The sequence below is a fragment of the Lampetra planeri genome, chromosome 11 (assembly GCF_965212315.1).
Source record: "Lampetra planeri chromosome 11, kcLamPlan1.2.h2, whole genome shotgun sequence".
Classification (NCBI taxonomy): domain Eukaryota; kingdom Metazoa; phylum Chordata; class Hyperoartia; order Petromyzontiformes; family Petromyzontidae; genus Lampetra; species Lampetra planeri.
In genome coordinates this window covers 13,586,766-13,613,905 of record NC_136117.1, presented here as the reverse complement: position 1 = coordinate 13,613,905, position 27,140 = coordinate 13,586,766, and the positions used below count along the sequence as shown (strand labels likewise).

At 49.2% G+C, this 27,140-nt stretch overlaps 2 protein-coding genes across 3 annotated transcripts in view; one reads left to right on the top strand and one right to left on the bottom strand.

Moving 5' to 3' along the window:
- Positions 1-13,633, bottom strand: part of LOC144721349 (solute carrier family 41 member 1-like) — a 56,518-nt gene extending 42,885 nt beyond the window's left edge. Inside the window, exons 1-3 of one of the 2 annotated variants that reach the window (XM_078598908.1) lie at positions 13,231-13,633; positions 5,990-6,445; positions 2,114-2,388 (exon numbers count right to left, since the gene is read on the bottom strand). In XM_078598908.1, coding sequence (XP_078455034.1) covers positions 2,114-2,388; positions 5,990-6,197 — 483 coding nt within the window. In that variant the 5' untranslated portion in view covers positions 6,198-6,445; positions 13,231-13,633. Of the gene's footprint in view, positions 1-2,113; positions 2,389-5,989; positions 6,446-13,062; positions 13,080-13,230 lie in introns of those variants that run through there. The other variant, XM_078598909.1, reaches the window with a different exon arrangement.
- Positions 13,634-14,525: 892 nt separating this feature from the next.
- Positions 14,526-23,562, top strand: NOPCHAP1 (NOP protein chaperone 1). The gene is made up of 4 exons (XM_078598907.1): positions 14,526-14,855; positions 19,879-19,965; positions 20,912-21,048; positions 22,018-23,562. Exons 1-4 carry the CDS (start codon positions 14,561-14,563, stop codon positions 22,255-22,257), a joined length of 759 nt encoding a protein of 252 aa, XP_078455033.1. The 5' UTR covers positions 14,526-14,560; the 3' UTR covers positions 22,258-23,562.
- Positions 23,563-27,140: the final 3,578 nt, after the last annotated feature.

Genomic DNA, 27,140 nt, shown 5'->3' with positions numbered 1-27,140 from the left:
AATCCAATTAACACGAAACCTCAAGACAGCAGCTTACCTTCTATAAAAGGCAAAGTGGTCTCATGCTGCTGCTCAAATGAGCAATGAGACAATGCTCATCTCCTGTCTACAGTCCTGAACCAAAAGAGGGAATGTCCACATTCCTCTGACAGGGGCGGGTCACTCCACTGGACAACCACTAAAAGTGGTACTTATTTTGTCACGACTGGGCTAACCTTCTGCAACTGTCTCAAAGGAGTCACCGATAAAACATGCATTTTGACGTCATGTCACTTCCAATAAAACATTTACTGATACTTGAGGGGTTACGTTTCGACAATCTTTTTTATTCCAGCGTTTGTAAAGATTGTTATTTTGTGATGATGCTTACTTGCACGTCTAAAAGCAGCCTTCACCTGAAGAGTTCAGGTAAACGAAGTTCAAGGCGTGACCCATTAAGTGACAGTTGTAAAACATTTTCACCTCAAAGTCATAAAAAGGGGAATGAGCCCCAAGCGTGGTTGCTTTTATGACCCCACACCGTCAAGTTTCCCCAGCTGTGACAGCACTCACAACGCCACCGCCATCACCAGAACAAAGACAAAGATCCCCCCTGTTTCTGAGACTGTGACTGGCATGCACCCATCAATGCTGACGCTGGGTACAAGGCGTTGGTGTGGCCGACGCTTCGCCCGGACGCGTTTGACGGTTGCATGCCACAATCAGGTACTGAGAGTGGGTGTCCAGGTACGAACTTCTGATATCATTCACCAATGATGCTAGCCGTGGCCAGGAATGAAGCTCGGATAACCAGGTTTGTAGCACTGCACGCCAAGCACTACACCACCACTCCCCACACCAAAGACAAAGATTTCCCGTATAGCCTTAAGAGTGTTGGGGCAAGTGCTGTTAGCGAGCAGCACCTATGAAGGCCGGCACAGTAAGCATGGGGGTGGGTGGCCAGCATCACACGCCTTTGTCTCCCCAGTGGTGATGTTTGCACACCGCACCAGGTACTCATTTGAGGCTGAGTCGACCTAGGGGAGGGCCAGGACCAGTTCAGATAATCGTCACTGGTGCGGCGATGAGCGGGAATCGAATGCAGCGTGCTAACCATTACACTCCCCACACTACACACATACGTACATACACGCACGCCGAGAAAACTCACTTCACGCCTTGGATCATGTGAACATACGTCACACGCGGAAAGGCATTTTTATTTAATCTTATTTTACTAATGTTTGCAGTACGCTTTTATTGATCCATTATCAGATTTGACCTCGTGCCACGTGTGGTGCACTGTATGCCTTTCGTGTTCTACATCTCACTTGCAGACTTTTTGACTCAATGTGCTCTCGCTGGGCTTTGAGGCTTTACTGATACCTATCTCCCACCCCCCCCATGCTCTCACGGGGAACCCACTGCCGTCGAAGGTCATGGTCCAATGAACAACATGAAGCACCCCCCCCACCCCCCTATTTAAACGTCTCTCCTCTCCGTACCCCGAAGCCCCCCGCAGCCCATAACCCCTCCGCCTATCCCCAACCCCCCCCCCCCCTTTTCTAGGTCACGTTGCACTGCCTGCACTCAACAGCTACGGTTCTGACTGAACTTTTTGGTGGCCTTAGTGTGGCTCTGTGAGCCACAGCGATTAACACCAAACCTAGCAGCATATTGGTGAAAGGATTTAAATGGGTGCCTCCCCTCCCCACGGACAATTTGCCCGACTCTTCACAGCCTGGCATCTGGGCCCCTCTAGCTCATGGGCTTCGGCGCAGTTGCACGAATGCAAGCCTTTGTCTCGAAGCACGTTTTGAGTCTGTGGGTCTTTATGTAAGTCTAGAGGTCTCTGTGCGAGACTATGGATACCTGTGCGAGTCTACGCAGCTCTGTTTGAGCCTACGAGTCTCTGCTTACCGATGCGTCTCGTTGTCAGTGCGTGTAGGTCTATGGCTCTTCATGCAAGTCCACGGGCCTCGACGCCAAACTTGGTAACGCTCGTCCAACTGCCCCCCCCCCCCAACCCCCTTTCCAAAGGCCGGGTGCCCGGGCCCTCCTCCCCGGTGCGGCTGCACCGCCTACGCACACATCGCACTCTCCGGCCAAAGACGTATGGCGCCCGCGAGCTCACCTGGACGATGTCGAGCACCATGCCGGCGGCGACCATGCCGAACCCCGCCAGCAGGAAGGGCAGCAGCACCTGCATGCCGATGGAGAAGGCGGACTCCTTGTGGGTGCCGTGCGTGTCAACTTCGGTGCTGCCCACGTCGTCGCTCTCCGTGGCCTGGCTGCCGCTCTCGAGCAGGGCGTCCTCCTCCTGGGCGCTGCGCACCTCCGCCAGCTCCACGCCCTCCACCTTCCGGCCACCGCCGCCGCCATCGGCGCCAGGACTTTCCTGTCGGTCACCTGGAGGGGGCGGGTACAGTATCAGCGGGGTGAGCTCGCGGGATGTGAGAATCTCAAAGGGGTATTCGTTTGTTAATTCACCTGCTTATTAGGAATACACTATTTGTAATTTCCATAACGGAGTAATTTTATTAGGCAGAATTTCTATTTAAATGTTAAATATATTTTTTATTCAAAACATTACTGTCCATCTCTCCATGTAGCAGTCGGCCGTTTAAACCGTGATGCTTCCATTCGTTCATCTATCCATCCGTTATTATTTATAATAAACAAATTATTAATTATAATACACTGACAACAAATTTAGCTCATTGACCGGCTTGTGCTTGTTGGTGTCCACGTTGCAATTGGTTTTCAGTTTTTTCCGCATTCATTTAAACGCGTGAAGACGAGACCGCTCGTCTCAACTAATCAAACACACGGACATCCAATCGCTACATCCACATGATAACAAGAGAGGTTTAGACTCCAATGGCCTCCCGCACTAGACTAAAACTAACGAAAAAACTATGTTTATTTTACCAGGTAAGACCCATTTGAGCTCTTTTTCAGAAGCGATCTGACCACAACTGGTCGCTCAATTAAGTGGTTTATCACGTGGAAATTTATAGGAGCCAAGTACTCTAAGCGTATGTTTCTAAATGTGGCGCGGAAAACCGGGAGGACCCGAAGAAAAAATATGTTCACGCAACCACGGAGAGAACATGCAAACTCCAAATATTCAGGCATCAGGGTCGGGATCGAACCCACGACCTCCTGTATACCAGGCACGGTAGTTAGCATCTCACCAGCTCATAATTGTTGTGGGGTCGATAAAAACGAGCACTACTTTGTGAGATGTCAACAATCACACAATGCGATTGCCTCCCCCCTCCGCCCTCCTCCCCCAAAAAATGGGGAATATCCACCGCTGGCATTGGGCCATCAGTGGGGAAGAATGCCTCTGCAGAACTCAACTGAGCGGGATTCCACTTTGACTTGTGACTCAAAGAATAAACACAAACCTGCCGCAATTAAAAACAAACCTTTTATGCGCCGAAACAAAAAGATGAAAGAACCGAGTTGGCAACGGTGCCCAACCGTGCACACGCAAAAAAACATTCCCTGCACAAGCCGAAAGTGCCACTTGCAGTCACCAGTCACAAACCCGGGGCCCACGCAGTAATGCCACAGCCCTTCTGGCTGTCGCATGACGGGGCTGGTTTTAATTACCGGCGAAACGTCGCGGTACTCGAACTGTTAATGTTGTGGGTTGACACACCGGTGTGCTGAACTAGTAACAAATTGGCATGTTTTGTTCACGTGACAAACCTTACTAATTGTCGGTTGGTGGCGGGTTTAACGACAGATTTATATTTATGTGATCTAACCCAAATAAACCTCTATTGTGGCGACTGCCCTCTTCTATAATTCGCCCGTGGGTCTCTCCACGTGTCTACGAGTCTCTGTGCAAGTCCACGAGGTCTCAACGTGAGTCCGTGGGTCTTCACGCAAGTCTAAGAATCTTCAGGCGATTGTGAGTCTCAAGCAGCGGACCATATTGTAACGCCGCTGTCCACTCCTCCACTCATTCTCCGAGAGCAATTCAGTTATTGACCGTAAAGTTGCTCCTGAAACCGCCCGGCGGCTCACTTACTAAGCTCGACATGAACAAATAAACGTTCCTCATCAACTCCCCGCCATGTGAAAGCGGAAGATTGTTAACCCTGCCCTACGAAGGGAAATAGATGGTCGGCTGATGTTACAGGCAATAGCCCTTATTCAGAGCGGAGAGAACGAGATATATTTATTTTACAGCCTTTGCGATTGCACTTCATCTGAGGCCTCGAAACATTTTTTATTTGTTAAATTTGTCAAATTAATCGCTTCTTGTGTTGCATAGAGATGGCCGGGAGCATGCGCAACACAAGTTTACGCAGTCCAGAGAAGTGATCATCATCAGCTATGATCAATCCACTGCTGGATGAAGACCTCCCTCCCCCTCCAAGCCACTACCGTTCCTTGTGGTCCCACAATGCATTCATCTGTGAAGCACCCGCAGACGAGCCAAATTCCATCACTCCATCTCCACGAGGGACGCACTCTCGTGTTGCGTTCCCTCTGTTGGCTCGAGCCCTCCGACTTTAGTCTCGGCCGCTATTCCATCGAGCGGCGTGCATTGCCGCCTCAGCCCGTTTTACTTTGTGAACATCATGCGTGGCAGCGGGGGGAGGGTGGGAGGTGAGGGGGTGGTGGGGGGTGAGGAGGAAAAAGAATACCGAGAAAAAATAAAAAAAAATCCACACGGAAATGCAGACAACGTGGTCCATTTATAAAGAGGCCCCACGCTTTATTTAGACGGCACCAACTTTTCCCTTGCGAGCAGGTGGCCCGGGGGACGCAGGATGCCGGCCCAGCCAACTCGCTCGCCCTCTTTGCTTTGCTTTTATTCGTCGTCCCGGCGTTTCGGAGAAACGAAGGCCCGCCACGCCCGTCGCGGCACCCGTTGAAGGCCCCCCCCCCCCCCCCACGGCGCGTTCTCCCAGCTCCGCTGGCGCTGCCGCGAGCGTGCGGCGGCGCTCTATAATTAGCGTCAGAAACGGCTGAAAAAAACGAGCGCGGCCCCCAAACATTGCCTGGGCAGAGGTCTCCCCGTAGCTGGGCTTGGCTGCCTCATTGATTTTGTGGACCCTGGGGTTTACACTTTGATAGAGGTGGGGGGGGGGGAAGGAGTGTTTTTGGTTACGCGGCAGGCCTAGGAGATGTGCGATGGGAAAAATACAGGGATTTTGATGATTATGATGACGATGACGTTGAAGAAAATCATTACGCTTATTGGTAATGATGGTGAGAATAACGATGACATGGTTGATGACGATGGTGATGAGGATTGCTTCAACTTAATCACAGTGCTGTTGTGTTAAGATCCAGGGGAAACTGTCTCTTGCAGAAAGGGAGATTTGGGAGACTTACAATGGGAAGAACACACGATCATGACGATGATGATGATTACTACAACACAATCACAATACTTCCGGGGTGAACTCTGGATAAGACACTTGTTGAAATAAAACTCACATTCGTCAATAACATGGACTTAAAAGGAAATGTATATAAAATAGCACTTCAGGCAATTGGCCAACGTCATAGAAGACCAATGCATTCTACTTGGGAAGTTCCCTGCCTAAGAGCCATGGCTCACGGTCCCTCCGTGTTTTTTTATTCCACTCGCATCACCACGCTGCTTACTACAGCTTCGTTGACCGAGAGGAGGTCGGTCCAACTGGTTTCCCATCGCCAACAACGTCGTTTGGGTGACGCGGTCACCAGCCAACACGTCAAGCGGTGGCTTGCACCGCAGACGCATCACACACGGCACACGAGAACAAAACGCGGGCCCATTGCCAACAATCGGTGCCCAAAGCCTCGCTCGCCTAGGGCCATAAACCAAGGGAGAAGTGGTTCTCCGTCTCCTTACTCAGCAGCGCTGTTTGGGTGGCACCGTCGTCACCACCGTGCGACGTCACGATGCGGCGCGTCGACCCGAGCGAGCGGCACCACGGACGCGTCGCCAGCGGGCCCCGACACGCTCTCCGACCGGCGCGTGCCCACGACGGCTCACCTCGCTCACCCGCAGCGGCACCGTTGAGCAGGACGATGGCCGTCTTGGCGGCGGTCTGCGCCGGCGGCTGCTTGCCCTGCGCCGGCGCCTGCTTGCCGGCGGCGGTGTCGGTGGCGCCCGGCCCCGCCGTGCCCTCCGTGTACACCCGCCCGTTGCCCTCGGACACCACCTCGGTCGGCGTGCTCCCGCTCAGCTCCTGCAGCACCATGGCTCCGCCTCCGCGCGGGCGCCCGTGCTCGTGGCGCCGTCGCCGTTCCCGGCGCCGTCTGGAACGATGCCCGTCTCTCGGTTTCTCCTGGCTTGGCCCGCGGGCGACGTGGCGTGGTCGGTCGGTGGATTCGTCCGCTTGTCGGTCTGTAGCAGTGTGCGTTTGCTCGCGTTGCGTGGATCTCGGCGGATGTTGGAGTGACGCTGGGGCCTAGAGAGCCTTCAAGAAAGCTGGGACGATGCCCCTAGCTGTGGAAAGACGATGACAACAGTGACTCCCTTGTTATCAACGATTCAGAGAGTAGGCGTGTTAATGAATATCGGTTGAAATAGATTGTTATGCTCAAAATATGTGCAACGTATCAAGTGTGTGAGAATTGGTCACTTGTGATTCGTGGAGAAGGAAATGCAAATATGCCAGCGTTTGCATGTAGACTTACTGAACGGATGAATGGTGTAAATCAATTGGAACAAACTCGAAATTATACAAAATAAGATGGATAGGCAAAAAACGATCTATCCTTTAATTAAATTACGACCCCTGAACCGTGACAATTCATTTAATCTGGTGGGGGTTGACTTGTTATTTTATCATCAAACAGCGTGCCTCTAGTGAACAATATGACTCTAAGCCCTTCTAAATCCATTGCTGGATTAAGACCACCCCACGCCATGTCAGTCACAAGGGTTTATTTGGCCGTACTTCAACACGCTGGTCGGTGAGCAGAGGGTTGGAGAGTAGAACTGGTTCAGACATCACTCGCCATTGACGTGCCGCAATGGGTGGGAATCGAACTCAAAGCCGCTGAGTTCAGACCGCCGTGTTTGGACCACTGCACCACCACTCCCCAAATAATAAATACGTTTTCGTACAGCGCCTTTAGTTCGCGTATCATCTCGAAGGCGCATCGCACATGTCCCTGCGACCGATACGCCTTGTTATGTAAACTCAAGGAGGTACCGCATTCAACCTATGACTACCTAACAGACTCATCTCAAAGTAAACCAAGCACAGTTTGAAAGTCCCCTGTGAGAGAGCGAGACAGACTGACTCGCGTGTGCTGAAGCCCGACCGACAACCAGACGCAAATTTACACGACGAAAGTTGGAATTCCAAGACTGTTACATAATGTCTCAACCAACGTGGCAAAAACTCAACAACAAGTGCCAGTCAGATCGGTTTTCCAGGAGATACGATGCCAATGATCGCAGCACCCGCGAAAAGTGAAACGCTTTAAAGAGTTAAGTAAGATTTATACAGCCGCGGGCCTTTAATGTCAGCGGCAAAACAGCTCTCCGGTTCGTTTCTTCTGGTTGTATCGCCGCTTGCCGTTCCGCAAAACGACCGACGCTTCACTCCACAAGCCGGGAGCTTCTTCAGGAACTCCCGGCACGGGGAGCGAAGCGTCGGACATTCGTGCCGAACAGCGCACGGTGCAACATGAAAACACACCGGAGGGATACGCAGCACAACCGCGAGAATCTTACAAGGTGGTACATGCAGCGTTTTATCAATTGACGTGTCCCATCCTCGGAAGCCAATGCAATTGTTTCAGCATTGAACAGCTTCACGACCGCTAATCTCCCGTTCAATTTTGCTCGTTCGTAAAGTGGGCAGAGTCGCCATCGTTCGCCCAAGAACGTCAGTGGAGGTGCCGCTTCAACATTGCAATGTGTTGAGGAAATCTGCTGGCGAGTCTGCGAACGCTCGACGTAAACGCCAAGGAGCGCGCGACGCCAGCAGCACGTGTGCCGAGCGCATGTATAGCGGCTCGGGTTGCCACGTGTATATATACGACGCTGGCGCTCGGATTTCAGCAGCGCGAGCTCGGTCGTACCACTGCACTTGGACCGACAACAAACGCCACCCGACTTAAAGCGCCTATGCAAATCGATGCAATTATTATTCGGCGCACCGACAAGCCACGGCAGCGTACATGAAATACGCTCGAATGATAGCGCACTGCTATAAATGACCGTTTGAATCGGAGATTTCGCGTTAATAAGATTCGGCCCTTTATCACTCCACTGCTGGATTTTGGCCACCTCACGTCGTATTGGACATGTGGGGTTGTTTGACAAAACTTCACCATGCCGGTCACCGAGGGTTTGTGGAGGACGGGGAGGGGGTCCCAGTACCGTTTCAAAAATAACTCGCCACTGATGCTAGCCGTGGCCGGGAATAGAAGTCAGATCACAAAGTTCATAACACAGCGACCTAAACACTGCGGCAGCACTCCTCAAGCACATTCTCTTTGGGAATCTGTACATTGAAAAACGTAAGCATCGCACGTTATAATTTTGCTCATAAGCATATAACATCCATCTGATAAGCTATGGTTAAATATGACAAACTTACTTTCTAACAAACACAAACTCGTGTATGCCCTCTGGCCATCTCGTCGCTTTGTCCGTAAACCTGTTTAATAAAATTCACCACCTAATTGGCTCTTTTTTTATCCGTGACCGCAACAATTACCCCTTTTAAATTGAGCCTTTGGCAGGAACAGCGGCACCAGCAGCAGCAACAGCAGCGTCGGAACGAAGGCATTTAGATAATGGACAATTTGGACGCGGTGCAAAGCCACACTGCACCATGTCGTGACGACGGGGGCCTGCATGCAAACCTGAGAGCGAAGCTTGCCCGAGAGCTTCAACGGCAGATGGAATCTCGTCCCACCGATCAAAGTGCCGTCCGGAGACATCGCACGTGCATTTATACAGGACGCCGTGGTATGAGAACAAATATATATATAATTAATGAAAAAAATACTTGTGATAATTAATCGAGGCGCATGTAATATTTAACCTTCAATGGAACAACAGCTGCCCCCCAACAACCCCCGCCCCCCAACAACCCCTCACCGACTTACATAGTGCTTACGACACCACATCATTAAAATGAACGCATACTGTATTGCAAATTAATGCACAATCGAAAGTTAATATGTAAAACCAGCATCGATTATTTAAGGATCACCCAGTCCTCCTGTAACATCAGCGGAAATACACAAGCAGAATCGTCTTGCTGCAGCACTTTAAAATGCATGAAAATTTCCGCTCGGCGTCTCTTTACAAACACTGCAAGTGGCAAAATAAAAGCATTCAAGGCAGCCTGAGCACTAGGACGTGGTCGCGATGGAAAAGTTAAGGTCGCAGAGAGGAAGCTGAGTGATCAACCCTCCTCCTCCCGTGGATAACAGCAAGCAGAGTTACAAGTGTAGCCTTTTCCTGCCTGCCTGCCGAAATTTTATCAGGCAACACGGCCCTTTTGACACGCACATTTTGTTTACCACAGGAAAACCGAAGAGGTTTTATTCGCACGAAATAATTGTTTTCGATCGTAACGATATAAGCGATTAATTCGAAATTATAATTTTCAGCCCATTAAATCCACTGCTTGACAAAAGGCATCCACCATACCACGTTGGTCATATTTTTGGAAAAGCTGGCAAAGTTCTGGTTTGGTGGAAGGACCGGTTTCGATACCGTTCGCTGGCAGTTTCAGTCCGTGGCTGGGAAGGGAGCACAGGACCACAGGACGCCAGGTTCAGAGCGCGACACGCTTCCGCCACCACAGTTGGGTTGTGAACACACGTTTCAAAATGTAGGACGAGATTCCGGTGACGGTAGAGCCGGTATCGGTGCCCTTAAGCAGGGTCCTGAGTGTCCACTTGTCGCGTATATAAATGTGTTTTCGCGGCGCGGATTTCATTTGGACAAAACCTCTCAGAAATATTCAAAGAGCAGAATGTCTTGCTCTGCTGGTTTTCACACATTCGCGTTACATTTTTTTCTTTTAGAAAGTTAAATGCCTCTGTGCCAGTGGACTTTCACAAACGGGAGATGGCTGCAAAGTTTGCCTTAAATGACCATGTGACAGGAGTTCTGGTTTCATAACCAACCAGCCAGTGTGTTCTCTATGTCCGCAAGCGTCGCTGGTCGCTGGGGTTTTCCAAAAGTGTGGCACAAATCCACGGTACTTCTTGAACTCAAGCAGTACAGCGCCGACGCCTACCACACGGTAAACACCACCGCGGTGTGCCAGTCTACACCGCTGGGAAGTAAACTTGGTGCGATGGCACGAATCTGCTGTGCCACGGAGTGTGGGCCACGGGCTTGAGTCCAGATTTGCCGTGTAAGTGTTGCCAGCTGCGAGCACCAATGATCGAAGGGGTGTCTTTAGTGCATCTGTTACCAACACTCCCAACGTAGGGTTAAATCGGCGTGACTACTCATAACAAGTGAACAACACGAGAAATTAATGACACATTCAAGCTTGCGAATAAATCAGTCGGTGACAAATCCGTTGTTGTGCTGTACATGTATGCTCCCGTGTCTATGCTCCTCAACTTCACCAACTCAAGACTGACCTGCGTGCTGACGTGTGATCTAATGAACCCAGTAACCAACCCGCAGTCTGGAGAGGGCCTTGTCCCTATCTGTGTGTGCTCAGAACTACAACAACACGCTTTGAAACATTACAGTAATATGATTGTGATGCAATCCTTGCAGTATAGATACAGTATACCGATGTGTCTTACAAATGTAGACGTCATACATGACTTTCCAATAATTATCTGTACTACAATGATTTTTCCATATACACACAATTCCACATTGTCTTCACGTGGAATCACAACCATCACGTTCTTACACATCAGGTTGATATGATGCATCACAGAGCCCATTTCATCGTCAAACCCATGATCAATCCACCGCTGGATCAAGACATCCTCAAGCTGTCGCTATTGTTCGTCGGTTTGCAATGCCCTAACCCGTCTAGTGCCTGCACACCAGCCGATTCCATCGCTTCATCTCCGCAGAGATCCATCCCTTCGAGCGTGCTCCCTCCGTCGGCTTAAAATCCACCACGTTAATTTGTGTCCTGTGCACAAGGCCACTCACGTTTCGATTAAAAGCTTTCGTGACTGCAGGGATTCATATTCTTGGTTCTTTCGGTAAAGTCACGTAGAATGGAAATAATACAATAATAAAAAATAAAACAATAAAATTCTCACGACGTTTCGATTGCAACACAAGCAATCATCATCAGGTGTGAAACCCACAGCAAGAAAATTTGAACAAAAACCAAGAATATGAAGGCCACTCACGTTTCTCAACAGGCGATATGCGACGTCTCTAACTTGCGTGCGAGACTTTTCGTCCACGTGTTCTTCTCCACGTCCCCATTAGTGCATAATCCACTTGCTCTCGTCAACCCGGGACCATGTATTGCGTGAACATTACTCGAGTCTATGCCACGCATCGCTAGTCGTATATTTTAAATGCATTCGAAATATCTGTTATCCAGCAGTGATTTGGCCACGGTTGGATACGTACGGTGCGAAAGAAGTCCCACATGCATATTGGCCGAAGGTGATAATGTGACCCATTCATTATTCTGCTTTAGCTATTCCGGTACAATATTTGAATATCCTTAACCGATATGTATGTGCGTGCAAATGTTAAACGGGAAGCCAATTAACATTTAGACATATAGTAGGTAGTAGGTAGGCCACTGTCCATGACTGATATGCCCGTACCAAGAAAATCAATGTCCATGCCGAGTATATCGATACCCTGTATGCCCATACCCAGTACAAAGACAACGATCCCCCGTATAGCCTTAACAGACTGTTGGGGCAAGTGCTGTTAGCGAGCACCTATGAAGGCCGGAACGGCACACGAGGGGGTGGGTCGTCAGCACCACGCCCGACCGCCTTTGTCTCCCAGTACGGTACTGTATACACATACCCTGTATATTCTTAGCAAGTATATACACATGCTGTTATAAATACCCGGGCACTGGTAAGCCAGTTTCCACAGCCGGTATATTCAACCGGATGTGTACTACGAATACCTTCAGCAGTGTGCTAATGCCATACCCGGATACAGAGACCTGCACATCACTGCCAAGAGGAGGTTAAAAGGTCAATATGCATGGCGGGTACAGCAAGAACCCAACTAACTAAACGCACGTGTCAATGTGTATCACTGCCCATACCCTACCAGCTAAGGTGCATAGTCCGTAGGTATATCCATAGATCTAGATATCCATTGAGTGTACGTCATCTGCCCTTGAACATCACTGCCACTGGTCAGTACGTCAAGGTGTGCTACACCTTGGTGGATACCTGTGCCCGTACGCGACAGTCAATAAGTCGCCGTTGTCAAAGGGCGTCAATAGCTCGTACGTGATGATGGCGAGTAGCCGGTAGGTGTATCCATATCCAGTACGTAGTCGTGAAGATACCTGGCCTTGTAACACCACAGTCCATGGGCCGACAAGTGGCCGTGGTCGACCAAGTGTGTCGATGTCCCACCCCTGTCAATATCCACAGTCCGTGCCGTTACACAGGGGACGGGCGTAGCGCTCTCGCCCGGCCACGTGTGGTGGTCGTGGTGGTGGTGGTGTTGGTCGTGGTGGTGGTCGTGGTGGTGGTGGTGGTCGTGGTGGTGGTCGTGGTGGTGGTCATGTGGTGGTGGTGATGTGGTGGTCGTGGTGATGTGGTGGTCGTGGTGATGTGGTGGTCGTGGTGATGTGGTGGTCGTGGTGATGTGGTGGTCGTGGTGATGTGGTGGTCGTGGTGATGTGGTGGTCGTGGTGATGTGGTGGTCGTGGTGATGTGGTGGTCGTGGTGATGTGGTGGTCGTGGTGATGTGGTGGTCGTGGTGATGTGGTGGTCGTGGTGATGTGGTGGTCGTGGTGATGTGGTGGTCGTGGTGGTGGCAGCAGTAGCAGTAGCTGACACATACCCACGAGCCCACCTCGCCCGGCCACGTGCGTGTGTGTGGTCGTGGTGGTCGTGGTGGACGTGGTGGTGGTCGTGGTGGTGGCAGCAGTAGCAGTGGGTGACACACACCCACGAGCCCACTCGCCCGGCCACGTGTGTGTGTGTGGTCGTGGTGGACGTGGTGGTGGTCGTGGTGGTGGCAGCAGTAGCAGTGGGTGACACACACCCACGAGCCCACTCGCCCGGCCACGTGTGTGTGTGGTGGTGGTGGCAGCAGTAGCAGTGGGTGACACATACCCACGAGACCACTCGCCATGGTCTCCCCCCGCGTCCTCCTCGCTCGAGCTGCAGCTGCAGCCTCCTCGCTGGCCGCGTGTCGAGCCCGTCCACGGCGGCGGCTGGCAGGCCCCACCAGACACCCGCTCTGCTCGCCCGCTCTCTCTTCTCTCACTACTTCACGCTCGTCCCATTACATCCTCCTCCTTCTCCTTCCATGCTGCCCACACCACGGCCACTGCTGTGTCGATACACGAACTCTGGTTTAATATTGCCCGCTGCTGCTGCTGCTGCAGGAGGAGGAGGTGCACCAGCGCCTGTAGCCGCCCCTGCTGCGGCTGCGGCTGCAATAGTCGTAGCAACTGGAGCAGCTGGGACAACAGCGGCAGCAGTGGCCGCAGCAGCAGCGTTCGTCCCGGCCCCATTGAGTCCCCAAGTCACCCCCCACCACCTCCCCCTCCCCCCCCCACTTCCCCCCCCCCACTTCCCCCCCCCGCACCACTTTCCCCTCCCACTTCCCCCTCCACGCAGCGTGTAACAAACCCCCCACCCCAGCAGCGCAAAGCGTCGCGTGACGTCACAGCAAGCTATTGGATGACGTCGTTTTAGGCCGCGGCACGCGCTCGCCAAATCTCCGCGTGACGTCGGGCTCCGTCTCGCGGATACGTTGCCGTTTAGATGACGTCATGTAAACCGCGCGGTGTTGGAGAAGTGGCGGGTGGGGTTAGGGGTGCGTGGGGGGGGGCGCTGTGACATCATAGTTGCAAGATGTTGGATGACGTCATGTTTTGAGCGCGTGGTTTTGTCGGTAGGGTGACGTCATTATAGTTTAAATTCTCAGTATGAATTGATATCGAGGGCTTGAGCTGGATTTAATTAACAGTGAAACTGTGACAATAAAACGCATTAACACCAGCAAAAACATCCGGCTACAATCGCAAGGTTGTGAATTTAATTCCCTCCGATGTGTTTAAAACGAATAAAGTACCACAACAGTGGTTGTCCCTGTAGGAGAGGCTCGCCCCCTGCCATATGAATGTGGAATTTCCACCAACTCGCTCAGGGCTGGCGACAGGGGAGATTTGCCCACCGTGTTAAATGCTCACATGAGCAGCAATTAACTTTTGAATCGGTGTCAATATATTTACCTTTTGCTAGGGCCACAGTGTTATCGAATCACGTGTCCATTTAGTTCATGTTACGCTATTTGCAACAACAACAAAAAATGTAATCAATAAAATAATAATATAAATAAACATTGCCTCCGTGGTCCTTATATGGCGAGGGGGGGCGTGGCCTGCAAGCGGGGACGTCACGCGGGGGAGAGTTCAAGGTTCGCCCGGCAGGAGTCATGGCCTCCGAGAAGCAGCGTGGTGGTGGTGTTGGGATGGAGCGTGGTGGTGGTGATGATTGTGATGGGATGAAGCGTGGTGGTGATGTTGGTGAGGGCATGGAGCGTGATGGTGATGTTGGTGATGGGATGAAGCGTGGTGGTGGTGATGTTGTTGGTAAGGTGATGGAGCGTGGTGGTGGTGATGTTGGTGATGGGATGAAGCGTGGTGATGGTGAAGCCTCTCCCGGCCACGCCAACACCAGGCGAGGCGTCACCGTGTCCCGTGAGCTGCTCGGCGTCAAGGGAGGCCCTGGTGAGCGAGCGAGCAGTGCGATGTGGCGGAGGCTGCTGATGATGATGGTGCTGTAGTCATTGCTTCCATGGCTTTATTTTGGTGATTTTCGAAAAGTTTTTTGGTTTGGCCATTTAAAGCTTTCGTGACTGCAGGGATTCATCTTCTTGGTTCTTTCGGTAAAGTCACGTAGAAGGGAAATAATAAAAATAAACCAATAAAATAATTCTCACGACGTTTCGGCCACAACGCAAGCAGGTGAAGACCAGGTATGTCGGGGAGACAGACCTGGTCGTGAGAATTATTTTTATTATTTTATTATTTCCCTTCTACGAGACTTTACCGAAAGAACCAAGAAGATGGTCTGGCCATGTTTGTTGTAATACAGAGTTAGACTGATGGCCTTAATCTAAGTTGTCTTGTGGTTGTTGTTGTTATTTGACTTGCATCCCACTGGGATTTTTGCACACAGCGTTGGTGTGCGGTGCTTTTTCTGCAATATTGTTCTGTCTTTTCTTGGATTTTCTGTTTGCACATAGTCACTTTAAGATGTTTTCTTGTTCATGTTTTTTGTTTGTTGCGGTTGCACCCGATTCAAGAGCCGAATGGCTCACAGGGCTATACCTAATAAATGAAAACTTGAAACTAGTCAGCCATGCCCGTGTTCTCTCAGACGCTCAAATCACGGTGAAGTCACGAATTCTATGAGTCGTTAATTCGCACAGATATGCCGCTGGTGCGTTCACGGTTGTCTGCATTTCATCTTCGCTGCTTAATCGCCGTGTTACGTCACCCACCTGCATGAGGGAGCTAAGCAGGAGTGAGCTTGGATAGTGCTCGGATGGGCGGTCGTCAACTCTAATAAGCAGGGGTGGTAGGCGATGTTGGGGGGCAGTGTATGAAAACATCCATTGGTGTGCTGTACTGTACTTCTGTGGTCCCAACGACTGTTGTCGACCGCCTTCAAGCGGCACTGGCCATGCGTGGTGAAGTATGGTCATTAGCACGCACGACTCGCATCAAAGTGGAGGGGAAGGCTCTCGTCCGGCAGCGGTTTGATAATTGGGTTGTGCATGTTCATTAATCGCAAGCACACGTGTCAACCCATACGCCTTGCTACCCAGGTTCTTGTACAGGGGAATTGAGTTAAAAACAAACAAACGTGTCTTTATATTCTTGGTTCTTTCGGTAAAGTCACGTAGAAGGGAAATAATAAAATTATAAAAATAATAAACAATAAAAAATTATCACGACGTTTCGACTGCAACACAAGCAATCATCATCAAGTGTGAAATCCACAGCAAGAAAATTTGAAAAAAGTGATTTCAAATCCCTGCAGTCACGAAAGCTTTAAATCAAAATTTAAAAAGCGTGTTTTTGTTTGTGTTTCTCCCTCGTGATGGGACTTTGTAGGATGAACGTTGAGATTTATAAGGGGCCGTCCATAAATGACGTAACTCACCTAGGGGGGGGGGTCAGACATTTGTGACGAGGGGGGCTTGAGAAATGTGACGTCGCATCAAAATGCGCAACTTTAAATAAATATAGACAACACGTTCTACTTAATTAAATATACTTTTTAATAAATGTTTTCTCCGACAACATCAGAGTGCAGCAGCACATTAAATACGCACTACAATGACAATAGTTTAAAGCGATTTGAAGCATGTTTTATTTTTTTTGGGGGGTGGGGGCAGATCTTTGTGACGTCATATTTGAGGGGGGGTCTGACTTTTTGTGACGCCGTGTGACAAGGGGGGGGGTCCAAAATCGCGTGACGTCATTTATGGACGGCCCCTATCCGCGATAATTTGAGGCGCATTATTTTGACTTCCCTTAACATTTCTTGATTTTTTTGGGGGGGTTAGATCGCGTTAATATAAATGTGTCACTCACTATGATTAAGAACCAGGTTACAGTCTACATTAGTGTTTTTTTTGTTTGTATTCACTTTATTATTTTCTATATACGTGACTTTACCGAAAGAACCAAAGAATATAAATGTGTCGTTAAACCCGCCACCACCACCGACGACACGGCCAATGTGTGTCACGTGACGCACAACGTGCCGATTCGTGATTAGTTGGGCACACCCGTGTGTTGGAGAGTGAACCCGCAACATTTACAATTTAGATTTGGTTTAACACGTGGGACTTTAAATTTTCTCGGTAAAAAACTCAAAGAGTATGGACCCTTGCAGTCACGAAAACTTCAAATCTAGAATTTAATTTTCTCGTCAACAAAACAGAACGAGATCCGTTATGTTTGTTATTGACGTTCTTTATTTAACCATTCGAGACCCACGGCTTGTGATTCATTAACTTATTTGGCATCCTTCAAGAGGTGCGACCCACCCCGTCGCGATGAAGTTGTCTCTTGTTATTGACGTCCTTGTTAAACTATTGTCAGAGCAACTTGTGGTTAAATTCCTTTTGTAAATATTACCTTATTTAATATGCATATAACCAGCTGAGATTCAAAACGTTGTCCAAGTACTGCATTCTTGATTTTGAAGCTTTCGTGACTGCAGCAATCCATACTCTTTGGTTCTTTCGGTAAAGTCACGTAGGTAGAAAATAAAATCAATCGCGACGTTTCGGGCGCAACACAAGTGTCCGTCATCAGGTGGGAAAGTGTGGTCTGCTGCTGAGGCAGACTGTTTTAAAAGGTTTGAAATGGGAGTAGCCCAAGAAGTGGCCGGGGCTAGTGATGTGAATTTGAGAAATAATCATGTAGCTGTAAGATAGGAGAGCGGCCTCCTATAACCCTTGAGCTACACACATTTCAAACATTTTGAAACAGTCTGCCTCAGCAGCAGACCACGCTTTCCCACCTGATGATGGATGCTTGTGTTGCGCCCGAAACGTCGTGTTTTATTTTATTTTACCTACGTGACTTTACCGAAAGAACCAAAGAGTATGAGTACTTCATGTATGACTGGGTTAATGCTAATTGAGACTTTCAAAGTACATTTTTCAAGAGAAAACCCGAGTTACAAAAATAAAATACAAATAATTACAAAACCCAATTACAATTTCAATACACAACTGTCAAAAGTAGCACATATAATCTGAAGCAATTAAATTATGCTCGTGAGTAATATCGAAAAGATAACATTTTAAGTGGAAAAGGTTTAGTGATTTATGGCTCTAATTTAACCATATGAGAACCCTTCAAGGTTTTCTTGAAATGTCCTTTAGGTGAGATCCAATCGAGATTCAGTCTTTAATGGCAGTGATTAAAGCTTTGTCGCATGCTGCCCCTCTTACCAGGTGAGAACACATTGACAAGCCCTGCCTTTGGCAAGGAACAGTTACAAGGAGACGGGTTTTTCTCTTGTACGCTTATATTTTACTTCTGAAGACACTTTAACTTCATCCATTTTTGTCCAAATTTGGGATTAGGACATCGGCAGAGAGCGGCCATCAAATGACAGCTGCGGGAATACAATGAAATGGCTCTTTGGCAAGCTAGTTCACCTTCTCACGAAGTAGATCACCATCAGTCTCGCTGTTTAAACATTCATTTGGCATCCCAAAAACCCCTTGTTGAATTTTTTTCTTTTACCAGGTAAGGCCCACTGAGTTGTATAGCTCTTTTTCAGAAGCGACCTCACCACAAATGATAGCTGAACGAAGTGGCTTATCACGTGGAAATGTATGGCAGCCAAATATTCTAAAATGCGTGTTCCTAAATGTGGAGGGGAAAATCGGAGCGCCCGCAAAAAATTCCATGCGACCATGAAGAGAACACGCAAACTCCAAATATACAAGCGTCAGGGTCGGGATCGATCCCACGACCTCCCCGTATTCCAGGCGAAATATTTAACATCTCGCCACCGTGACCTATGTGACAAAAGCGTTAATTTTGCGAAAATGCAATTTTGAGATTAAAGCTAAGCTCTACATATGAAGTCCTCATGCGAGACACCATAAGGATATGAATGTATTAATATATATTTTAATCGGTTCTTGTTTACACACTCTTACATAATCGTTTCAACTTTGAGCTACCTAACAGACCCTGTGTAATTAAACTTGCTTACAATTGCTATTTTTAATTGACTTGTTGGCTGAAGCTTGCTTTGCATGAACCGCCCAGAAAAATATTCCACCTGCCATTTGGCAGCATTTTGTACTTTATGTCAAATAATAATTAAACCAATCTATAAGGTTTCACATATTAACTTTGTTTTCTGAAGCGTTTACGTCATAGATAATCTTTTACATTACGGTCAGAACTTGGATGTCCTTTCATCTTGGCAATATAGAACTTTGCTGACAATTATATTAAAACATTTTTATGGAAACGGATTTTTCCCTTCACTCTGGGAACTATGATATTTCATGTTTGCTATCAAAGGTAGAATAATGAAGGTCCTATATTCAAGCTGTGCTCGATTTTACCTGTTTAAGTTTATTTCCTCATAAATGTAAAAATGTGACTGAAGTTTACGAATAGTAAATCCGGCTTCCTCTGAATTAAAAGCCAAACTTTTACATTATTTTACAGTTTACGGAAAATTGGACACTCAGTGTTATAGTGATGATAGCTGGTGTGTCGAGTGTTTAATATTTGCGGTAACCCACTTAGACCAAAAGTAGTGACTGTAACATTTGGTGCGCCCTGACTTGTTGCTGCTTCATGAAATGGTTGCTCGGACATTTGGCGTGGAGTAGTTACGATATGTTGAGCGGAGTGGTGGCGCAGTGATGAGCACACTCCGCTATGAACCCAGCAACCAGAGTCTCATTTCCAGCCATGGTTGTCACCATTGGTGAGTGATTTTTAAACCGATACTTAGCACCCCCCATCACTCGCCCGCGTGGTGAAGTATGGTCAAACAACCCCCGTGACTGAAACGGCCTCGGTTGACCTTCATCCAGCAGTGCATTAAACAGGTGTCAATAGCTCCTGGCAGTTTGCGCTGTGGGCAGCAGATTGCAGTGGCTCAAAATCCGCCTTCAACCAGCAGTAGATGGCCAAAAGAGCTGTATGTGTACTGTAATATTCCATTCTCTTGTTATTTCTGTCCCGTGTGCAGTCATTCCCAAGCAACTGTTCATCAACCCCAGATTGGCCCAAAGGACTCGGGCTGCTGGCACCACCAGCCGTCTGCCCCCCAGTTGCGGTGAGTGAACTCCCTCTGCTGTACGTTCTGCTGACACCTAAAGGTAGAAGTAAAGACAAGTAGAATTTAAATGTCCGCTCATTCTGCACGGTCGCCCTGCGCGACGGGTTGCCATGCGTTTGCGGTGGCGGTGCTGCATTGTGGGAAGCAGAGAGCAGGGTGGCTAAATGCGTTGTTGTGATTCTATGCTCCCGCATCTATGCTACCCAACTTCGCCAACAAGTTCGGGCCAGAATGGTGAAGTATGGTCAAAATAACCCCATGACCCACACAGTCTGGAGAGGCCCTTGTTTTCAGTGGTGGTTTTACCAAAAGGCTGCATTGTAGGTAATCGCTTTTTCGGAAGACGTAATATTTTCTATTTATAGAGTGACTTGGTCCAAGCAAAAAGAGCTTTATAGCATCAGATTCCTCCAGCACAAATATATATTATGATTCTGTATGTCCCCAGGCTGTGCTTTTTGCACTTCGTGAATGAGAAGATGAGTTTATCATTGTCGCACGCTTGTTACAGCAACGTGAAGTCTCGTTCTCTATACGATTTAATATGTTAGCACGGAGACATCACCCAACCATTATATTAAGGTGTTTTTATATTCACGAGAGGTCATGGGATGCACAGCCTAGGTACCTGCCTACAAGATCTATTTTTTATTTTAGGTTATTAAAGATGCTGACGACATTCGTCAGGCCGTAATATCTGTGCACTTGTCCGTGACACGGCATAATCGGTAACTAATTAAAAATTTCCATCGAATTATGAAAACAAGCATGTGCGTAAGCCGCAAGTTTGAACTAAAACATGACGTAAATTTTGTTTTCGTAAATGCTCCACCGTATACGCAGCATCAACGACCCAACCAATTGTTTAATCTGGGAGTAGAATACCACCGACTCGCTCGTATTCGCCCGCCCCTTGCCACTCTCTCCGCTGCCGCTTTCCCAGCGCTGAGCCAGGTGAAGAAATTCCTGCCTCAGCTGGCAACTGCCAACGACGTCCTGCAGAGGCAGGTGCAGGAGATGCCGGCGGGACACTTCGATATCGAGCATGTGGACGACGGGCAGGAGCGCGTCATCGAGATGGTGCGTGTGCCGCCCAGGGCCCTTGACGTCGTCGTCGCGCGAGCCGTCAAAGGTTTGCGTCGACGTGCCGCTGGGCAAGCCCTTGCAATGGCGGTAGAGGCCTCTTTTTAATCCTTTCCCATTCCGATGACGTAGGTGTACGTCATCGGAACGGAATCTGAAGTTAAAGGCCGTGCAGGAGGGCGGGTGGCACAGTTTGACGCCAGCTATTATGTGTGCGGTCGTGTCGGTACAGTTCCTGCAGCGAGTGTAGTGCCTTTAAAAAAATAAACGGCGCTTTGCCTCTTTAAATAAAATTAACGCTGAACCGTTGGCGTGTTCCGAGATTCGGCGGTGAACGGGACCCGCCCTGCAACTTGCAGACGTCTCGGAACGGGACAGGGTAAATATTAAACATTAACCTACTTGCTCTGCTAATGTGGCCGAGTTCCAGTTGGAGGATGCCAGAAGTGCAATGAGTCACTGAATTATTATCACGTGGATCTGGAGTGGCCGAGAGTGCTTTTTTATTCGATTATTTAATCAGAAGATCACAGTTGATCATGACTTAACACATTCAGCTGGTGCCCTTTTCATACTTTCGCAAATGTAATTGTGCCGTGGCCTAATATCCACAATGGGACTTGTTTACATGCGTATTAAAATTATCCTTTGAGAATGCTGGTGGCCTTTTCATTCTCATCGCAAATATAAAACACGTTCCTTCGGAGTGGGCAGGTAGGAACTTGGTTCAACCTATCCTGGAGCGTACATGTTTGGGAGGGGCGCACCTCTGGTTGGCTGCTGGCTCGTGGTCACGTGATGCACTTCAAGCAATCTGGGAGCGTACATGTTTGGGAGGGGCTATGCACGACAGACAGACAAATAATCCCTGGTGGGCAGTGTGGAACTGTTCCTACCTGTATAAACCGCCACCGTACGTCACTCAATGATGCACCATTACGGTTCATTTTTTTGTTTTACCTGCAGAGCATCTCCCTGGTTGAAGGGGGGGACAACTCGGACACGGACGAGGAGGAGGAGGAGGAAGACTGCAGCTCGTCTGGGAGCTCATCCGACTCGGAGACGGCGGACGGGGGGGAAGGACTCCCGGCGATGCCGAGATTGCGCCTGAGCCAGAAGCCGGCGGCGCAAGCGCGACATCGCATCGTCGAGCTGGACACTCGGCCTGCTACGGACCAGCCGCCGCGTGAGCCCCAGGGCACGTGACCAACGCACGAGCATTCTCGTCCGCCAAATCCTCCCAATGGTGTCGGGATGTTCTTTTGTGGTTGTTCTTTTGCCCCAGAGGACTTTCTCCTGGCTCTGTGTAAATGTATTTCTGTGTCTCTCTGTAAATGTCTCTATGTCTCTGTGTAAACGTCTTTCGTTCTTTTGCACAAACCGACGTTAATTAGATCTTTCGCGCATTGACCGCCATAAAGCCAAAGCAGGTCATTCAGTGCCTTCCCCATGTGGCCTTAGGGACTTATTTTCTTGTTGCATTGTTTTCCTCAACGTGCTTTTGCCCACCGCAACGTGTTAACATATTCCTGCCAAATAAATAAATATGGGCCAGAATTCACGTGCTCTTCATCTCGGTGCGACCATCACACTGCAGCGGAGACGCTGACCTTTGTCGATGACACTCTTAAGCGTGGCCTAAGGACCTTTATGAATGTGGCTTACCCCTCCATTTCTTTTAGGAATGTTGCATGCAAGCCAGAGTGGAGAAGCCGAGTGGTCGGCACTTTGTTTTTGTCATCAATAACGACGCGGCGATGATGGCGAGAGGATAGACACGATGTATGGGTTCAGGGAAATCTGCTCGGTGACCCCCGGCAGGAGAACATGGCCCCCAGGAGGGTGGCGAATGTGGGCGTTTATCGGCGAGCTGCCCTGGTGCGCGATGGATTTAAGTACGCGTGCCGTGGCCTAATATCCACAACGGGACTTGTTTATGTGTGTATGGAAATTGTGTTTTGTGTTGCCAAATTGAGTGATGTTCATTCTCCTCTGCTGCCCCTATAGCCCCTGCTATCCATGCAGTCCACTCCCTGTTCAAGTCAAGGCTCAAGACCTTCCTCTTTACCTATGACCGACTGCCAATTAAATATTTATGTACGTTTGAACTTCTTCCGCGCCGTACGTAGCCAACCATCCTAATCGGAGGTGCGGGGGAAGGACAACAAACACAAAAAGCAGTTCTAAAGAAATTCGTTTTCAATCGAGATTTAAAAGTCTACAGTTCCAGTGGCTTCTAAATATTGGAAGGAAGAGCGTTCCAGACGGCCGCAGAAGCGCATCTAAAAGTGCCCGATGCAGTGATGGTTGGCCAAAACCCGCCACTTCGAGGATGGACCGGAGTTCGCGTGATGGTTTATGCTCACTTGCTCTACAGGGTCTTGAGATTCAGTCACATGTCCACGCTGTATAAATTCACATTGTACATTGTCTTATTAATGCATCAAGTTGCTGTTTATTTTTTTAAGCTTGTGTAAAATGTGTTTCAATAAATGCTACATCAATTGAGAATGTTGACATCTGATGGCTTACCTGAAAAACAAACTCGGAATGCCGGCTCTGAGTTTCACTCCACAATCTGCAGTCATCATTTACCCCAATTATTCCACGCGAGCAACATGCCAGAGGAAATTCCTTGCCCTGAACGCTAGAGAATTAGAGCCAAGGTCATTATTCACGTCAACTAGACAGGGGAGATCATATCTTCGTTCCGTTGGAAGACACTACAAATGGACGTGTTGGGACGGTGTAAGGTAAGCAATTAACGAGACGAGTTGCAGGTTGGTGGGTAACGGATTGCATTATAAATCGACTGGTTGCCGGTTCGGGCTCCGAGCCACGAAAACCGCCTTGGTGGGATGACTCATTGTGTGGGAGCGGAGAAGAGGCTTGAGACGGTGGGCCGTGTGGTTTTTTGTTGTAATACTGCTAGGGGGGAATTCATTAATGGGCATTAGAAGATGGGTTATTGCACCTCGATGTGACAGTACCAGGAACGCCTCCTTTCATGCAGAGCCTAAGTGCTGTCGGGCATTGTGACGTGAGCATTAAGAACGGTGCACTTGCTCACGAACTGCCCGTGGCATCTCTCATATTAAAGGCGGTGGAATTAATCGTCCTTAATGCGCGTGAAGATGTGGGTGGTTTCTTGTTTTTGGTTGGGAAATGTACGTTTGTGTTTTGTTTTTTTAGATTTGATATGTGGAGACCATCAGACTATAGGCTCACACAACTTTTTTTCAAAATTGCACCACACTCGTAATTTATGGGAGGGCATACTCAACCCATAGCACCAAGTTGTCATGCAAACAGCCTACAACGGGTGTCTTGAAGCCTGTAAAATCCACTGCTGGATTGAGGGTCGTGGGAGTAATTTTATCATACTTGACGCTGTTCAGTGTAGGTTGGTAAAGGCCGTGGGCATCGGAGCATGAGCATAAAAATACAGCCCAATCAACAATTGATTGTGCTCCCCTGCCCTCTGCTACCCCCCACGACGTAGCGCCGAAGCCACCGATAGCAAACCTGGGGTACACGGTGATCACCCATCCAAGCACGATCCAGACTCAAACCTGCTTTAGCTTCTGAAATCACGTGCTTTCTGGCCGCTTTCAAGCCAACACACGTGCATTCAGAATCAAGATAAGATCATTATATAGTTTCTTTTTTTATACACCATCATATTCAAATGGGGGTGGAGGGGGTGGGGGCGAGGGTGCTAGGCGTGAACAAAGCGTATGGGAGAATCGTGATGGTCGGTAAGGAACGGGTATAAAGACGAGCATCGCTAATGCATGTGACACTGAGTGTCCTCGTCTCAGCGCCGCGCGCCTTTTGTAGCGATTCGAGCGCCGCGAGCCGGCCGGGGTGGGGGTGGCGGGGGGGGTCTTGGCTGCCCCCCGTCCGCGTGGTCCGCGATCGTCCCGTCGGGCGGCTGCGTGGCATTAACGCGGCGCCCCTTGTTGAACAACAGGGCCGCTAATCAAGAGGCGGGCTCATTAGCGGATGGCGCTGATGTCTATCCGCCTGGGATGTGGTCGCGAGAGAGAGAGAGCGGTTAAGGGAGGAGAAGCAGCGTGTTCCCGATGTACTTTGGGGTCGTGCGTGCTGAGAAGGGAATGTCTATTGATGAATTTGTGACCTCCGCAAGAGCCGGTGGGTCGGGTGTCTTCTAATAGCTGCCTCGCTGCTGTTGTCACGCCTGCATTTGCCGTCCGTTTTGCCGAATGGATAGATGTTGAAACGCATGGATTATGAAAGGGATGGATGGTGAGTGGGCGTGCAAATCCTCACTCGCCTTGTGCAAACATGCGCTGTTAGCCCACGTTTATGGGTTCACAGCAGGCTGGGTTTGTGGGTTCGTAAGTCTGAGTTTTAGCCGCCTTTGTTGTTCGCGTGTCTCTGCCAGGAGGGTGTTCGTGGTGCAGCGTGTGCTGGTCGACGTGTTGATGTGGAGTGCATCATGAACACCATCTGATAAGGAAGCTGCTGCGGTTTGTTTTTAATCAGGCTGAAGATGTATTTATAATGTCCGGCATACCGTGTCCGAATTTCAACAAATGTATATACTGTACATTGCATTATTTTGTGTAAATTACATTGTATTGATGTGCTGTGATGTTATTTTTTACTTGTGAAGTACCTTGTGGTAATTTTATTTGTGAGTGCGTGGTATGCAATAAAGTTTCATTGATGGCGCACTCCCTCGTATGTGCTGAATACCTGTGTACGATGTGAAGACAGTAGTGACACGAGAAGTGTTACTGGTAGGATCCTCCTGGTTACACCAGCCCACAGGGGATTATTGTGTCCGTCCGTCTTGCAGGAAGGGGCTAGGTGGGGAGGGAGGGACTGGGTGGGGAGGGGAGGGTGAGGAGGGGCTGGGTGGGGAGGGTGGGGAGGGACTGGGTGGGGAGGGTGGGGAGGGGCTGGGTGGGGAGGGTGGGGCTAGGTGGGGGGTGGGAGGGGTGGGGCTGGGTGGAGAGGGGCTGGTCACCCCGTGGTGCCCTTATAAAACTCAACGTTTAACCTACTCACGCCGGCTTGTGCCCGCCCTCACAGTCGGGCATATTTGCAGAATACACCACGCCGCCGTTGACCCTGGACATTGACCGAGCCACCCAACGTTCCTACCAGCTCCCTCCGCAGGAATGTGTTCTCCATGGAACGTCTTTTCAGCTCTCCAGGCCGGATCAGGCCCTCTCAAATATCCATTGTGCATTTTTGAAAAATGTATATTCTTGTTGCGCTGTCGATTTGTTGGCGTACTAATTATAGTTATGCAGCTGTTCGCAGAATTTAAAACATTGTTCAATTAGTGTGATGATGATGATAACTCTGGCAAGGGAGAGCTGAGATGAAGACCAGTCTAGGGAGACACCATTGAGTGTGGATAGTCAACGTTTCTCACCTAAAGTGGCTTGTCATGTGCAAGTCATATACATTTAAATAGTAGCTTTTTTTTCGTTAAGTTTTTGTTACACAATATCTGCTCTTAGAAAACTGCCGATACTTTTCCAGTTTAGAGTCACTTGAGTCTTCACACGGCAACATTATTTCTCAAATGGCATTATATCTCTTGGCTTTTGTGTTCACCTCGATAATGAAGGAGCAATGCTTGAAACGTCACTATAAGATTTCACTCTTGAGACCGTGGTAGACAGGCATCAAATCCCACATTCACCGTGGAATTTAAAAGGGCTTTATTCAGAAAGTTTGACAGATCGAATGTCTAGGAGGAGCCTCCTTCGATAACGAAGGAAAGACTCAGACTTCGCTATCGGTAAAGGTAACGGGAGGAGGCAAAGGGGGGCACACTGATTAGCAATCGGCACAGCTGTTCTGGCGCCACATTTTTAATGAATCGAGGCCACGTTGTTTCGTGACGTGCCCGTATCCCCGGATCACAGGGCCGGGACAGTTACTGCTCTGCGGGCCACGGACAAATCTGATCGTTGAAGCGATTGGAGGTCTAATGCTTGAATGCTTAATCGGCTGACATAAAGTGCCGCGCGCTGTCCGTGGTGCTGAACGGCGAGCGGGCGAGACGACGAGATTTTGCCGCTCTCCGTGGTGCTGAACGGCTGACG